This window comes from Papaver somniferum, unplaced genomic scaffold, assembly GCF_003573695.1.
Source record: "Papaver somniferum cultivar HN1 unplaced genomic scaffold, ASM357369v1 unplaced-scaffold_131, whole genome shotgun sequence".
Taxonomy (NCBI): Eukaryota; Viridiplantae; Streptophyta; class Magnoliopsida; order Ranunculales; family Papaveraceae; genus Papaver; species Papaver somniferum.
The window spans coordinates 4,818,257-4,833,033 of NW_020622270.1; the positions used below are offsets into that span (position 1 = coordinate 4,818,257).

Here is a 14,777-nt window from a genome sequence, read left to right on the forward strand (position 1 = left end):
ATGGGAAAGCCGAAATTGACGTTGAAGAAGAGGAGGAGAAGTACTGTTCATAATAAGAAGGAAGCTATTCCTAACAGTACTGCTACTAGTCGTGAGACTACATTTGATGAGATGGTACTGTGTGATATCCTAAGTAGACTCCCTGTGAAGTCACTTATGCGGTTCAAGTGCGTATCGAAACGCTTGTGTTCCTTAATCAAGGATCCGTACTTTATAGATTTGCACTTTAGCAGATCAAAACTACTTGGGCGTCTTCTTTTCATCATTCCACCGCCTAAAAGACGGTCAAAAAAGAGGATTGTAGCAGGTATTAGGTGCAAAGGTTATCCAGTGTGTTTCAAGCTTGCTGACTTATTGTCTGAAGATACAGGCGGAGCAATATCAACCATTCACAGCATAAGGACCTTGAAATCGTTTCACTACACTGATATAGTTGGAGCAGTTAATGGTTTGATTTGTTTTAGTAGCAAACCCGAGGATTCTGTATCCGTGTACAATATCAGTACGAGAGAGATATCGCCATGGGTTAAACCGACATCGAGAGATAATGATATTTCTGGTGGAATTAATGATTTTCCTACTTATAGATTTGGGTTTGAACCTGTCACCAAGCATTACAAAATCATATGCAACTGGAGATTATATAAAGAGGATGGTAATTACAATGTGGATGACAACATTTCCAACCAGCTATCCTTGTGCCGTGTGACTGCCACAACCTCGGCAGATGATATATATATATATATATATTGAAGTGTTTATAGGATTTTACGGGGTAGTGGAGCACCCGTTTAGAAAAGACAAAAAAGTGGACACCAACATGAACAACTCTAAGACACGAAGACCTCAAGAAAAAGTGTACACAGCCGACGACACTCATTTTCGACGACACTCAACATAGAGAAGAAATGAAGATTACCCGGGGTACAACTCAGTTTGTTGTACAACTCCAAATAAAGGACCGTCTGAAACCTATCATTTTAGTACGAGAACAATTCACAGCTAAGCTCTGTGGTTTCTCAGCTCATACCCTACCGAGGAAAATACCAGTATCATCTCATACCCTACCTCGGAAAATGCTACCAAAATCCTTGTTACTCCATTTGTTTTAGCTGATTCTTCAAACCAAATAGTAACCTCGGCTTTCATCTTCATCTAATTTATACTCGGGGTCATCAACTGAATAGCACCAGCTCCACCACCTTCATGATTTCCACTTAACATTGAGCAACCCCTTCTAGCTTTTACCCCGAACTTCAACGTCTTCAACTTGATTCCGCTATCTCCATCATCAACCAGACCTTATTGCCACTAACACCAGTACAGCTTCACCACCCAAGCTGTTAATCCTTCACAACTTCCGCATGCGGCAGTGAACCCCGGAGGCATGGCTTGTGTTGAATCCAAGGAAAAAATTGATGTAAAATAGGCAGTACCGGATAGCTGCGACTACTTATTTACTGGAAGCAGAGATGGGACTCTAAAGAGGTGGGCATTAGGCGAGGACGATGCTACCTGCTCTGCCACATTCGAGTGGCATGTCGATTGGGTAAATGATGCGGTTCTTGCAGGCAACAACACACTCATTTCATGCTCTTCAGACACCACACTCAAGGCATGGAATTGCTTATCCGACGGGACTTGCACAAGAACTCTCCGTCAACACTCGGACTATGTTACATGTCTTGCTGCAGCTAAAAAAAATACCAATGTTGTTGCCTCTGGTGGACTTGGTGGGGAAGTGTTTGTTTGGGATCTCGAAGCTGCTCTTTATCCAGTATCAAAGCCAACGGAAACAGTGGAATACGACAATCCAAATGGCATAGTTGGCTCTGGAAACTCAGTGAAAACTCAGTGGAAGACGACAATTCAAAGAATTTACTTCCGAGTAGATAAGAAAAATAAAAAACTTGGTGGTAAAGTGGACACGTTCCACTCATATCCTCCACATCTGGCCGATCACGCGTTTGCCAAACTATATCTACATGCTAATATCAACACCTCAATAGCGGCCCCGGCTTTCATCTTCATCTCATTTATACCCGGGGTCCTCAAACTAAATTGCACAATCTATTTTCACTTCTGTATCCACTTCATCCGAAAGCATCACTCCACTGCCATCCGGGGACGCCACTACTAACACAGCTTTGGATTTGTGTTAGTACATTTGATTTAATTGAGCAGAGAAGAATTGAAGAGGTGACGAATAAGCCGAAGTCATGAAGAGACGCTATTGCTTTGCACAACAAACTGAGGTTTCAACCGATGCCACCATCAACATCTCATCGGCAACCTGTACAATCCACAGCCGAGATCCACCTTTTCTTAATATCATGAAGAGTCGATGTTGCTGATACAGCTTTGGATTCTTGTTAGGACATCCGACATGAATAATTCCAAGACCTCAAGGAACAGCATACACGGCCGACAACACTCATTGTCGATGACACTCAAGAGAGGGAGGAAATGAAGATATGGCAGAAGACGAAACCGATAATACCAATTTACTCTTAATGGCTTATGACGAAGATAGAAAGCATGGGAGACAACCGATGACATCATCTTACTATTTTAACCGATAACGCATAGAAGCTGGCATTTTAAGTCCCGTCGAGGCCAATAAGATAAATTTCCTTCTGAAAAGAGAAAGGAGGAGGAAGGGGTGAGAAGCAGCCTCGCGTATACCCAACGAACACCATATACACTTCTTCACCTGAAGTCTATTCTTCCTTAACTTTTCACAAGCATTTCATCCAAGGAGACTACTACCTTATACAATCAGCTGCCGGAATCGATAAGAGGCATCACCCAAATTGAATCTGGTATGAGAGAAAACCCCGAAAGATTTGCACCAACTAACTCTATTTTCCTAGCATGCGGCGTCTAGCTGCGAATATGCAGCTATTGAGGATTTAAATCCGATAACATCCACTGAGACCAAGCTCACACAAAAGATACAAGCAGGTATTGAGGATTTGAATCCGATAACATCCACCGAGACCAAGCTCATACAAAAGATATGAGCAGCTATTGAGGACATAAATCCGATAACATCCATTGCTTAAAGAAATTCCATGCTTGAATGAATCTTACCTAAAATGTCCAATGAAAGACAACATCCACCATCTCCCTTTGTTTTTGAATAAAACAATGCCGCTTCTATTAATCTAAGTCTTCTTCTACTCCAGCACACCATAACTCGTCAATTAAATTGACGCAACCACATATTCGGGACAAATTCTACATCAAAGGCGCTGGGATTGGATCCCGGACATGCTGAATGCAGGTTTTTCCTACAAAATCTGAACTCATAAAAGGAATCCCCTTTCTCTCTCCTTTCTTTCACGCATAATAATTTCGGACACAAATTAATCTTCCAAAACTTAATCAAAGGGGGAACTCTATCAAACGCACCATCATCAGATTTTCCTACACACTCTCGGACATGGACGAACTCGACAATCACACACTACCCTATTTCGGTAATACCCGTTGTTACGTAAGACTAACTTTCCGAAATCAAAAGAAAAAAGGGGGAGGAAACTCACAAAACACAGCAAGAAACATGAAATCCAAACAACTACAATATCAATAATAGAAATATACATAAAATGATTAGTCATAGTCTTACATCCGAAACAAGAAAAAAAAATCTGAAACAAGACCATCAAGGAAGCAAGCAGACGCCTCCCGAAAATAACCTAACCTCCTACTCTTTTCGACTGCGCCATCGGGAAAAAGAACCGATCGATGGTCTTTAATACTATTCTTTTTCGTATTAAGGAAAAATAATGACAGAAGCCGGCCTCCACAACGCGCCCCTCGCTACTATAAGAACATGCCAGAGCTTGCGTGATGCCATCAAAATTGTCTAATACCACTGGAAGCATGAACAACAGCCGAGAAAGGTACAAAATCTACGGAGCAAGGCGATCACGGATCCATCACGATAAGAGGCTAGAATGCAACAAGTATTTGATTGATAAATCCGTGGTATTTTGGAGGGTCAACCGATTGCATGAGATAAATTACTGAGTCCGAAAGAAAAGAGAGGGGGAAGAAATAAAGAAGTCAATTATGAGGAACAAACCAAGTGAAAGACCACTTCCTATGATGTTTCCTCGGGGCTTGCGACTCTCGCATACGAGACTGCATCGGAAGAAAACACAAAGCTACCCAGTTTATTATTGTTCTTATATGTGAATGTCTTAATATCATCCCCACATTCGACAACCAGCCTCACTTTCACCGACATCAATACAACTTACTACATGTTGCATCCCCAATGTCAATATAAATACAACTTCGGAGACCATATGCAGCAACACGGGGGAACCATCATACAACAGAGCAGATCATGAAACTGGACTTTACCGATAGTACTAAAGATTGGAATAAAGAAATGGTTGATGATTGACAACTGATGCGCAAACCACAAAGCGATAATATATCATCTTGAGAAGATATTTGGGGCTAAGCAAAGAAGAATTTATACTGGGACTTCGAGAAGGAAAAGAAACAATTGTTCTGTTTACTATCAACTCAATGTTGAGATGAGGGAACCAACGCCAGTGACACCACTTAGGATCATACCAATGCTACATGATGGGACACCAATCTGGGGGCTGATGCCAAGTAGAAAGCGTAAGAATGATAACGAGTAAAACCGAAGTCATCATCTAAATGGAAGCACATCAAAAAATGAAAACCCGAAGTGACTTCAAACCAAGTGACCAGATCAAGATCTCATATAGGGGGCTTCGGCTGATACAAATCCAGACCCGAAGTCATGATCAACAGGGGGCTTCAAGAAGACAAGAAGACATACCAAACCAACAATCCAAAGATGCATTCCGAATACAAGCTATGAATGATTCCCAAGTCTACAAGCCTTGAAAAAACAGTCAGGGGGCTAATGCAAACATGGGAATTTGACCATGAGACGGGGTCACCTTTACTTGAGTCGGGGTCACCATTACCAGAGTCGGGGTCACTACGGACGATGATGTTATGCAAGTGGGATGCCCCAAAGATAGGGTGTCCCGAAGAAGATAACCAGTGGGTGCCTAGATAATCCCAGCTGTAATAGTACATGTGTACGGCTAATATTAGGAGACTTACTAAGAAAGATAGTGGAGTACACGTGTACGACACTTACATGTCAGGCTTTGCCTATAAAAGGAGGAATTCCTCCCAGAAAGAAATAGAGTTCTCCAGATAATTGTATTGTGTATCGGGTATTTACAATAGCCAGACGCTCTAGGATAGGGAAAAAAGAAGAAGAAATAGGAGGAGAAACCCATTCTTCTAAGTTTTCCAAATTAATAACCAATTTAACTAAAGAAGGGAATATTGAGGGGGGTCTCTTTGTAGTAATACTACTGATGTCTTCTTCTTCTTGTTGATGATAAAACTCTTTGCCCAGACACTTGACTGATTTCATTTTCGCAATTTTAAGATAGTGAAGAAATGGGACAATACCAAGCGCTGGGAGCTTCTCACAGTTGATGCAGTCTGTTAAAGTTAATGTCACCAAATTCGGAAGGCAATTAAATAAAGAACAACCCACCATCCAGTTGGGGAGATTTACACCTAAGAATCCATATATATACAAACTCCTTCGATTAGAGTGAGGCTGGAGACCCTCCAGCAATCCTTAACACTTCTACTATCATCATCAGTGTAACCCCAATACAGACCCAAACGTACAAGGTGTTGCTTGTCTTTTAACTTTGCTCTTTTTGCGCCTTCTTTTGCACCTCTCACATTCTCCAGATTTATTATACCTAACACCTCAAGGGAGTTTAACCTGTTAGTTATTGAAGACTAATTAATTATTTCCTAAAGTTAGCCGTGGTTATTTAGGGAAGAGGTTTCCTAAAACGGTTAGAATTCTTGGTGGCCAAGTTTGTAACCTATATAAATAGGTAGTTAGGCCTTGTAGAATCTGTGCATTGTGTAGAAAACGATTAAGAGGTCGGTGAGAGATTTCTTGTATAGCTTTTAGGTCTAAAGCTAGGGTTTCGTTGTGAGAGCATATTGGTGAGGAACAAGAGACAAGGTTATCGTCTCGGGTAATTGTTGCGGTGTAACCAAGGGTTTGCTGGGATTCACACGACGTTGTAATCGTTTTTCCTTCATAGTGGATTTGAGTTGGTGTGGCTCAAAGTGGACGTAGACAATATATACAAGTTGTATGTATTGGTCGAACCACTATAAATCTTGTGTCTTGTGAGTTGATTTATATTTCTCGTATTATTATAGTTGCTTGTGCTTGCTTTACTTATTATTCATCATAATATCTCAAGATCCGTTATTCCGCGGTTGTCAGTGATTCCCTAAGAAAATCCTGACATAACCCTGCCATCTCTTCAACGCCACTACCAAAACTATTATTAGGACTTTCGCGGATCTCATTCTCTTTCCTAACCATGTAATCCTCTAATGTTTCAAGGCAAGTGAGCCTCTCTATACCTCTAGGCATTACATCAGCATCTCTAGAGTGCGTAAGAATTCTTAATTTTGGCCAATTATTAATTTCTCTGGGAAGCTTGCAGTACGATCTTAGTTCCACTATCTCCAAATTGCAGAGGTTTTTAATACATGATTCAGGCAATACTTCGATCCCAGTACCTTCCAAATTAAGGCGCCTTAATTGTGTCAGTGCTCCTAGCTCTGTAGGTAAGGCATCTAAGTTCCAACAATAATCGAACTTTAGTGTGCTTAAACAACTGATGCAAGTGATTGAGTCTGGTAACTTTGAGATTGGTGTGTATGAAAGATCAAGGAAGCTTAGATGTTCTAAGAACCCAATATTTTCAGGTATATGTTTAATATCCGAATACGAGATATCAAGATGCCTCAAACTCTTAAAATTCCGAATTTCTCTAAGAAACCAACTTGGAACGTGTCTACACCCATGCAGTACAAGTGTTTGCAAATTGTAAGAATGATTTATTGACGCTGCACCAAATAAATCAATGTATGACAGGTCAAGGTACCTCAGATGCTTGAGCTTAGAAATCGAAGAAGCAAAACATACTTCGCGTACAGTGAGGTGAAACTCGAAACCACGAGAGACTGAGCAAGCACGCCAGACACCACCTAATAGACATAATGTTCGCAAACGCTTCAAACGAAATAAAGAATTGATATGCGAAAAATTATATGGTTCAACAGCAATAAGAATTCGCAACTTCATCGCATTCAATAACACATTTGGAGATGCCAAACGAGGTCCTTCATCAAATAGCAGTTGTAAACGACGAACTTGTGAAATTTCTACTTTGTCATCTTCTACCTTTGCGATTCCAAATTCATTAGGATCTTGAACACTCATCGCAAGGTCGTGCACCAAATCATGCATCTTACATGTCCTAATGTTACCCATTTCTTCATCCTTCTGCACATCCTGAAAGAACGAACTCCACACCAAATACTCAAAATATTCATTTCATGTATCTTCAAAAGATAAATCATCTCCTCCACTAGCTTGAAGAAGGAATCCTTCTGCCATCCATAATCGAATTAACATTTCTCTGTTTATTTCCCAGTCTTTCGGGAAAATACAGCAGTATGAGAAACATCGTTTAAAGGGGAAGATAAATTATCAAAGCTAAGTTTTAATATTGATATTATTCTTGTATGTTCAGGCGTATCTCTCAAATGATTAATGTTGTTTAAGATTGACAACCAATAGCTTTCGTCTTTTCTCGAGCACAATAAACTTCCAAGTGAGTTGGCCGCTAGGGGTAAGCCATCACATTTCCTTGCTATTTCAATTCCAGTATTTTTCATTTTCTTTGCCACCTCGACATAGTATTTTTCCCTCTATAATGGACCAACAAATATCATCTGATAACTTTTCAAGATCATGAGATTTACCACCAACAACAGATGCAACCTTTTGACTGCGTGTAGTGACTAGTATTTTGCTTCCCATGCCGCCATGGACAAGGTAACTATTCAGTTTTTCCCAATCTCCGACATCCTCATTCCCCAAGTCGTCGAGCACCAGCAGATATTTTTTACCAATCAACATTTCCTTGACTTGGTTCGCTAGTACGTCGACATTCGATGGATTCTCATATTTGTTTCCAGTAATGGACTCTGCGGTGTCTCTTAAGATCTTATAGATATCAAAATTATCAGAGACACATACCCAAGCTCGTAGATCAAAGTTTCTCACGATGGAGTCATCCTTATAGACCATTTGAGCTACTGTAGTTTTACCCAATCCCCCCATACCCACTATGGATAAAGTGGAAATGTTGTCTGATCGAGAAGAAATCCCTAATGACGATGTTGATGGCGACGACTTATCGATCAATATATTTATTATGTCTGATTTTGCACCATCTCTCCCTAGAAGTTTTGAATCTTCCACAACAGACGAGGTTAATCGGTTACGTTGCTCCCTAGTATGATTTTGTCTTGGACATTACTAATATTTCGCAACATATACCTGTCACTGTTTCTGTTAATTTCCTCCAGCTTCTCATTGACGGATCGAATTAACGAGCCATATTGAATTTGAATAAAAGTGGGTTGGAGGATGAGACAAGAGCTCGTACCTTGTGCTTACGAGGACGCATGGTTCCGTAAGAGAACTCATCCATAACATCATCGACATCATAAACAATGTCTTTAAGCCTTCTCAACCAAAGTCTTACAGCAGCATCATTAACTTGTTTTTCTTCCAGAGAAGTAATTAGAGCTTGAATTCGTGACTCTAAGGTATCCTTAAGCTTTCTTAAATCGTCTTTTACACCCCATGCAAGAGTAATCTGCTGAGAAACTAGAGAGACCAACGGTTTCAAGATCTCAGTTACACCGTTGACTAGAATATCTTCCATAGGCATGATGAAGGTATGTAAAAGATAGAGAATTACAGCAAACAGATAAAGAAGAGGTAGAGAAAAAAAAAAGTCCTCTCTTGAACTTGTAATGTAGAATGTATGTTTATAGACTGATTGAAGTCACTGACATGAGTCTTCTCTTGATGTCAAGCAGTAATTTCAAACGGAATTTGTTGCCTCTTTACTTAGAAATTCTCGCGGAACAAGTACGAAAAAAACAAGCATTCCAATGTGAGATTCTCGATCATTACTAGCCAGGCACACATTCTTTATTAAAGCATCATATGCTTCCACTTGCCATCTTTACTTTGTCCTACTTTTATTAAAGGAGGTGCAATCTCTCCGCCCCACCAAAATGAAAATCGTTGAATGCAAAAGAATACGGGGACTTCAAGTAAAGATCGGTATTTTACTTTGTCCTGCTTTTCTTTTCATCTCTTTCTTTGAATGGGTACTCTTTTCTTTTCCTTTTTTTGTGGAAATATCAAAAGAAGGGGGTGTAGGGCTATACAGAGATATTAGCAATTACAAAAGATTGCATAAGTTGAAATTTAGTTAGCCGTTATCATTACTTCCTATAATTCATACAACAAATGCTCCATTTTCAACGAATAACCCCGCTGCTTCACCAATTCTACCTGCCGCCTGGTTATTACGAATAGTGTCATGATGCTGAATCACATAGAAGAATTTTGTAGTACTTTAGTTGTATGCTGCAAGTGTTTAACGAGGGTTTCTTTTGTCATAATCCCTGATACACCCGCATCAACAAAAAAACCATGAAGATATACCATTGGTGTCGCAAATTGAAAATTAGCTTCTGCGGAAAACACTTGGAAGATATTAGCAATTACAGCTATTTTGTAGGGCGTTTCTTAGACCTTTTTTAAGGGAGGAGTAGCCCCAATAGTGAATGTTCATTTCCTATACCAAAATCTAGACATTTGGCTTTTAGGATCACTAGATTTGTGCCTGTGCTATGCACGAGGTATTTTTTTTCCTTTAAACTGGTGAGCGCGGGGTTTCGTCCAGCCCCGTGGTGATGTATTTTTGATTTGGTGTTCGCGGTGCTTGCTCTGTTCCGTGGCGATGCATTTTTGATTTGGCGTGCGCGGGGCTTCGCCCCGCCCCGTTGAGATGCATTTTTGATCTGGTAAGCGCGGCGCTTTGCCCCGCCTCATAGGACTGTATTTTTGATTTGGTGTCGCGGGGCAAATATATTAAATAGGTGGAGAATATTTTATTTATTTTCGCAGAAAATATGTGAATATTTTTCCCAGAAAAGAGTCTTAATATGGTAGGTACTTGAAATTCCAAACACGTTATGTTGAGTTTGTAATTTTTAAACTAATCTTATATTACCAAGTGTCCTCACCTAAATATTGTCACGTTTGTCACGTTATGAATTCCAATTTGAATTTGGTTTCCTTTATTTTATTTTTTCTATTCTTTTTAAACGCGGATTTCTTTTTGTTATTATATATAACCAAGCTCGTCCGATTTGAATATTAGAAATTCTACAAGTTCCCAAAGCTTTCGTTGTCCTAAATAGAACTGTGTTAGCCGTCACTCGAAGCACTATCGACTAAAGCTATGAATGTTGTAGGAACCGAACACGGAAAAAATAAGCTATGAAAATGCATTAAACACAGGGAGGAACCTATCGAAGGGCTAATTCCTAAAAATAAGCTTGATCTTGTCCCAACAATTACATAGTAATAATTATTTAAAACCAAATAATATTAAGCTATGATGTTGTATAACCGGCGGATGGATAATTCCTAAAATAAAGTCTAGTCTTAAGTTCTTCAAACGGTATTCTCAGTTTCTCATATTGTACAATGTAAAAGAATTTAACTGCGTAAGTGCTTAATAACAATTTTGTAATCTTTATGTATAGACTGTAGAAACATTGCATACATTTTCCAACTCATTCGCCTTCTTGATGATATCTTCCACTTCAGATACCTTATATGTATCCAACCATTGTTCTAAATCATCGATTGCAAGTTCCATCCTCTCCTTGTCATCCGCAACTTGTTTCGATTCTATGTCCGTCATTGTGCTCTTTATGTTGCATACATAATCAACAAAAAATTCCTATGTTCTTTATCCTCTGATTGCAATTACTCAGCCTCTTAAATTAGCCCCTCAATCTCAGCTTTCGATAACCTCCCCTTGTTATTTGTAATTGTGATGTTATTTTTTTCCCTGTAATATAACGTTTGCATCCATATCAAAACATATTGTGATTTTAGGAATACGACGACGTTCGCAAGGAATTCTATCTATGATGAAGCTACCCAGCAAGTTATTGTCCCTAGTTATAACTCTTTCACCCTCATACACATTAATCGCAATAGCATATAGTCCGTCGCAGACAGTAGCATAGTTGTTCGGAATAGTTTTGTTCCTCGGGAAGATCCATAAGACTTCTGTTAAACTCTAAACCAAGAGAAAGAGGGGAGACATGCGATAACACCAAGTCCCGCCCCTTCTTGTTTTGCAATAGCTCAAACAATTAAGGTAACTTATTATTGAGAAGGAAACTGAATTAACATCCTAGTAAAATTTCTGAAACCTATCTAAAAATAGATTTGTTGGGTGTCCTCTTTTTTAGTCTAGTACGACTTTTTTTATCAAACTCCAGGTTGTCACGGCTTGAATTCCAAATCAATTTGTTTTTTTTTTTTTTTTTCTTCTTCTCTTTACGGCTTCAATTGCTACCCTATTTTTTCTAACCAATTTTACATTGCCAAGTGTCCTCTCGTTTCACAAAAATCAAAAAAAGACTTGTTTTGTCCAATAGGAAGTAAGGATTTCCTCACAGTTCAACGTGGAAATTTTATTTGTCTAGGCCTTTAAATCTTTAGATATCCAACTACAAGGCTTTGAGCAACTCAAACGTTTTAAAGGATTGAAATTTGTATATATTCACTAATTATGTATTTAGCATCTACTGGGAAAGAAATGGACTCATGATTGTCATGCATCCTGAGAAAAGAATGATTTCCAATATTCTTTTCAAAGTTCAAGTTTGGCTACCATTAATTATACTAGTTGCGTACATCATTTCGAAAGCTTTTCCAAAGAGATAAAATTAGTAAAGGTTGGACGTATGATTTATTTGATATGTTAATTTTAAGATTTTGATAAAAATATTAAAATATAGGTTTTGTTCACAATCCTTACTAGTGAATAAAATTCCAATCAGCTGTATGGGCTTGACAGTGTAAGCCAGATTGAGAATTTGTTAGGAACGATTTTTTGGGGATCATGGATTTTTTTGGGGGGCCATGGTTTTATTTTGGGTAAAGACATTAGAAATAAATATAAGTTACCCCTTATCTAGATATTTATATTAATACCTAAATTACTCTCCTGATTAATTTTGGGTGATGATTAGCTAGTGTTAATAATAGTTAGTGTAATGATTACTGAGATGATTAAGTTAAAGATAATTAGTGAGATTAAAAAATCAGATAAGTTTTTTTTTAAAAGAAGTAGAATTATTGAGAGAGTAAAGTTAGAGAAGATGAAGAAGGAAAACATGAAAAACGATGGATTTACCAACCACAACCGGAGGAAGGGTATTTGGGTACCCAGGTATGCTTCAAACTTAGATAATGTTGGTTGAATTGCTCCAAACTTTCAAAAAAATGAATTTTTTTATGTAAATTTGGGCCAGTTCGGTTAACCATATGTCAACAACATGTAACCGAACACATCTGAAAATGTAGTTCGGTTACCATATGTCAAGAACATGTAACCGGACACACCTGAAAGTGTAGTTCGGTTACGTTTTCCAAACACGCAGGTTATCGAACTCGCTCGTTAATGGAGGTTTTGGTCGTACAGTGCAATGTTCGGTTACCTAGGATAAAATGGTAGGTAACCGAACTTTGAACTTGACAATTTATTTGAGTACATCTTGTGTGTTGGTTAGTTCGCAAACTTCAACGCAACCAAGTTCCCAACTGAACTTCAGGTTAAAAGTAACCTAGTGTTAGAAATTCGGTTGGTTCGCAAACTTCAACATATTTTGCAACTCAAACCGAACTGGGCTTATAAGTAGAGTTCGGTTACAAAGAAAACTTAATAATTTTGCGAGCGAACCGGACTTATGGACTTGTATTGTTCTAATACAAGGAGTGCGGTTAAAAGTATTTTTTTGCGAATCAACCGAACTTTGAGTTCGGTTAAGAAAAAAATAATTTGTGATAACCGAACTTTTTATTGAAAAAAAAACTCCATTAAACCTCTCTGCAACTTCCATTTTCAACTCATTTTGATGATTAGTTCTCATTTATTCAACCAAAAACGAATGACAAGTAATGGGTTTGTGAGAATATCTTTGTTAATGTTTTAAATTAACCTAAATATATAGTGGTGGTAGTGGTAATCGGAGGTGGTGGTGGTAATCGATGGTTGTTGGTGGTGATAATTGGAGGTGGTGGTGGTAATCGGCGGTGGTGGGCGGTGGTGGTAATCGGTGGTTGTTGGTGGTGGTGGTGGTAATCGACGGTGGTGGATGGTGGTGGTGGTAATCGACGGTGGTGGATGGTGGTGGTGGTAATCGGTGGTTGGTGGTGGCGAGAGGAGGTGGTGGTGAGAGGAGGTGGTGGTTATATATATATATATATACAAAGAGAGAGACGTGGTTATTGTGTTGGTTTGAAATTAAATTAGGTTAAGGGTAGGTTAGTCATTTCAATGTTCTAGGACACCCCTTATAACTATAGGGAAGGTGGCCTAATAAGACCATGGTCCCCCCAAAAAACTATGGTCCCTAAAAAATCATTCTTTGTTAGTGGTCCCTTCATAATGTAGGGGTAGGGGTGAGCATTGATAGACACATTTTTGTGTCTAATTTGTCCTCAAATATTCCGTATTGTTGGAACTCTATTTTTGTACTAATATTGTGTTTTTATGTATTTTTAGGAAATAAACATTTTTGGAAAATTCGGCTCGAAAAGTTGATTTTGGCACCCGGAGGACAAGTGTTATTCGGTCTCTCTCTTTTGGATAAGGGGTAACCTAATTACTAAGGGGCACCCCCAAGTCACCCCCAAGGAAGCTGTTATTCACACCCCTACTCTGGATAGGGGGATACCAGTTTCTTCCCCATTTGAAACGATTTTGGCGGGAAATTTTTAAACAGTTCTGGCAGAATTTCGATCGTCAAAGTGAAGGGCTTATGGGTCGATTCAATGGCTGAAATTTGGTATAGAGATGTGATATAGGTTAAGGAACATAGTATGGGTGACATGATCGATCAAATTTGGCTGGAATTTTCGGTATGATTCACACACCCAAAACAGAGCACGTGGACTGTAACACGAGCAAAATTGAAGTTCTTGTGTGCATGGGGGAGTTCTGCTGGCGTTGGAAGAGTGTTGAGGCGTGAATAAGTCGAATTGGAGCGTGCTGGACCAGAGAAAACGCGTGAAAAGCTAAAACAGGAAAGAAAATATCCGAAAATATTTTCTTTCACTGCCGAGGATTTGTGGAGTTATGGAGGAGATTCGATGCATGATTCGGGTTTAAATAGAGTCCTTGGAGGTCAGAGAAAGGTTGTCGAGAGTCTGGGGGGCTGAGGAGAGCCGGAGAAGAAGAAATTCGAGTTTTCCCAAACTCGGTTTCTGCTGCTGCTGCTGCTGATGAACATGAAGAACACGAAGAACGGACCTGCAACAACAGTCGTTTTTCTACAGTAGTAACGACTAACACTTGTGGGTCGTAATCGGGCAGTCTTACTTTCCACAGCGTTTGCGACAGAGCTTCAGCAGTCTTATTTTATCACTGAGGGTCGTAGTTCTCTGGTTTTATTGTATTTCTCATATTCTCATCATTTGTAAACCATTTTTGAGCCATAATAAATTATTTTGAGAGCATTTTTACTATGATGAATTAAACCCC

The 14,777-nt window shown here is 39.1% G+C and overlaps 2 protein-coding genes across 2 annotated transcripts; one reads left to right on the forward strand and one right to left on the reverse strand.

Moving 5' to 3' along the window:
- Positions 1–753, forward strand: LOC113332461 (putative F-box protein At1g47790). The gene has a single exon (XM_026578998.1). The coding sequence runs from the start codon at positions 1–3 to the stop codon at positions 751–753; it is 753 nt and encodes a 250-aa protein (XP_026434783.1).
- A 7,024-nt stretch (positions 754–7,777) lies between these two features.
- Positions 7,778–8,245, reverse strand: LOC113332462 (putative disease resistance protein RGA3). The gene has a single exon (XM_026578999.1). The coding sequence runs from the start codon at positions 8,243–8,245 to the stop codon at positions 7,778–7,780; it is 468 nt and encodes a 155-aa protein (XP_026434784.1).
- Positions 8,246–14,777: the final 6,532 nt, after the last annotated feature.

Coding starts and splice junctions, on each gene's coding strand:
- LOC113332461 (XM_026578998.1), top strand. CDS start 1: ATGGGAAAGCCGAAATTGACGTTGAAGAAGAGGAGGAGAAGTACTGTT.
- LOC113332462 (XM_026578999.1), bottom strand. CDS start 8,245: ATGGGGGGATTGGGTAAAACTACAGTAGCTCAAATGGTCTATAAGGAT.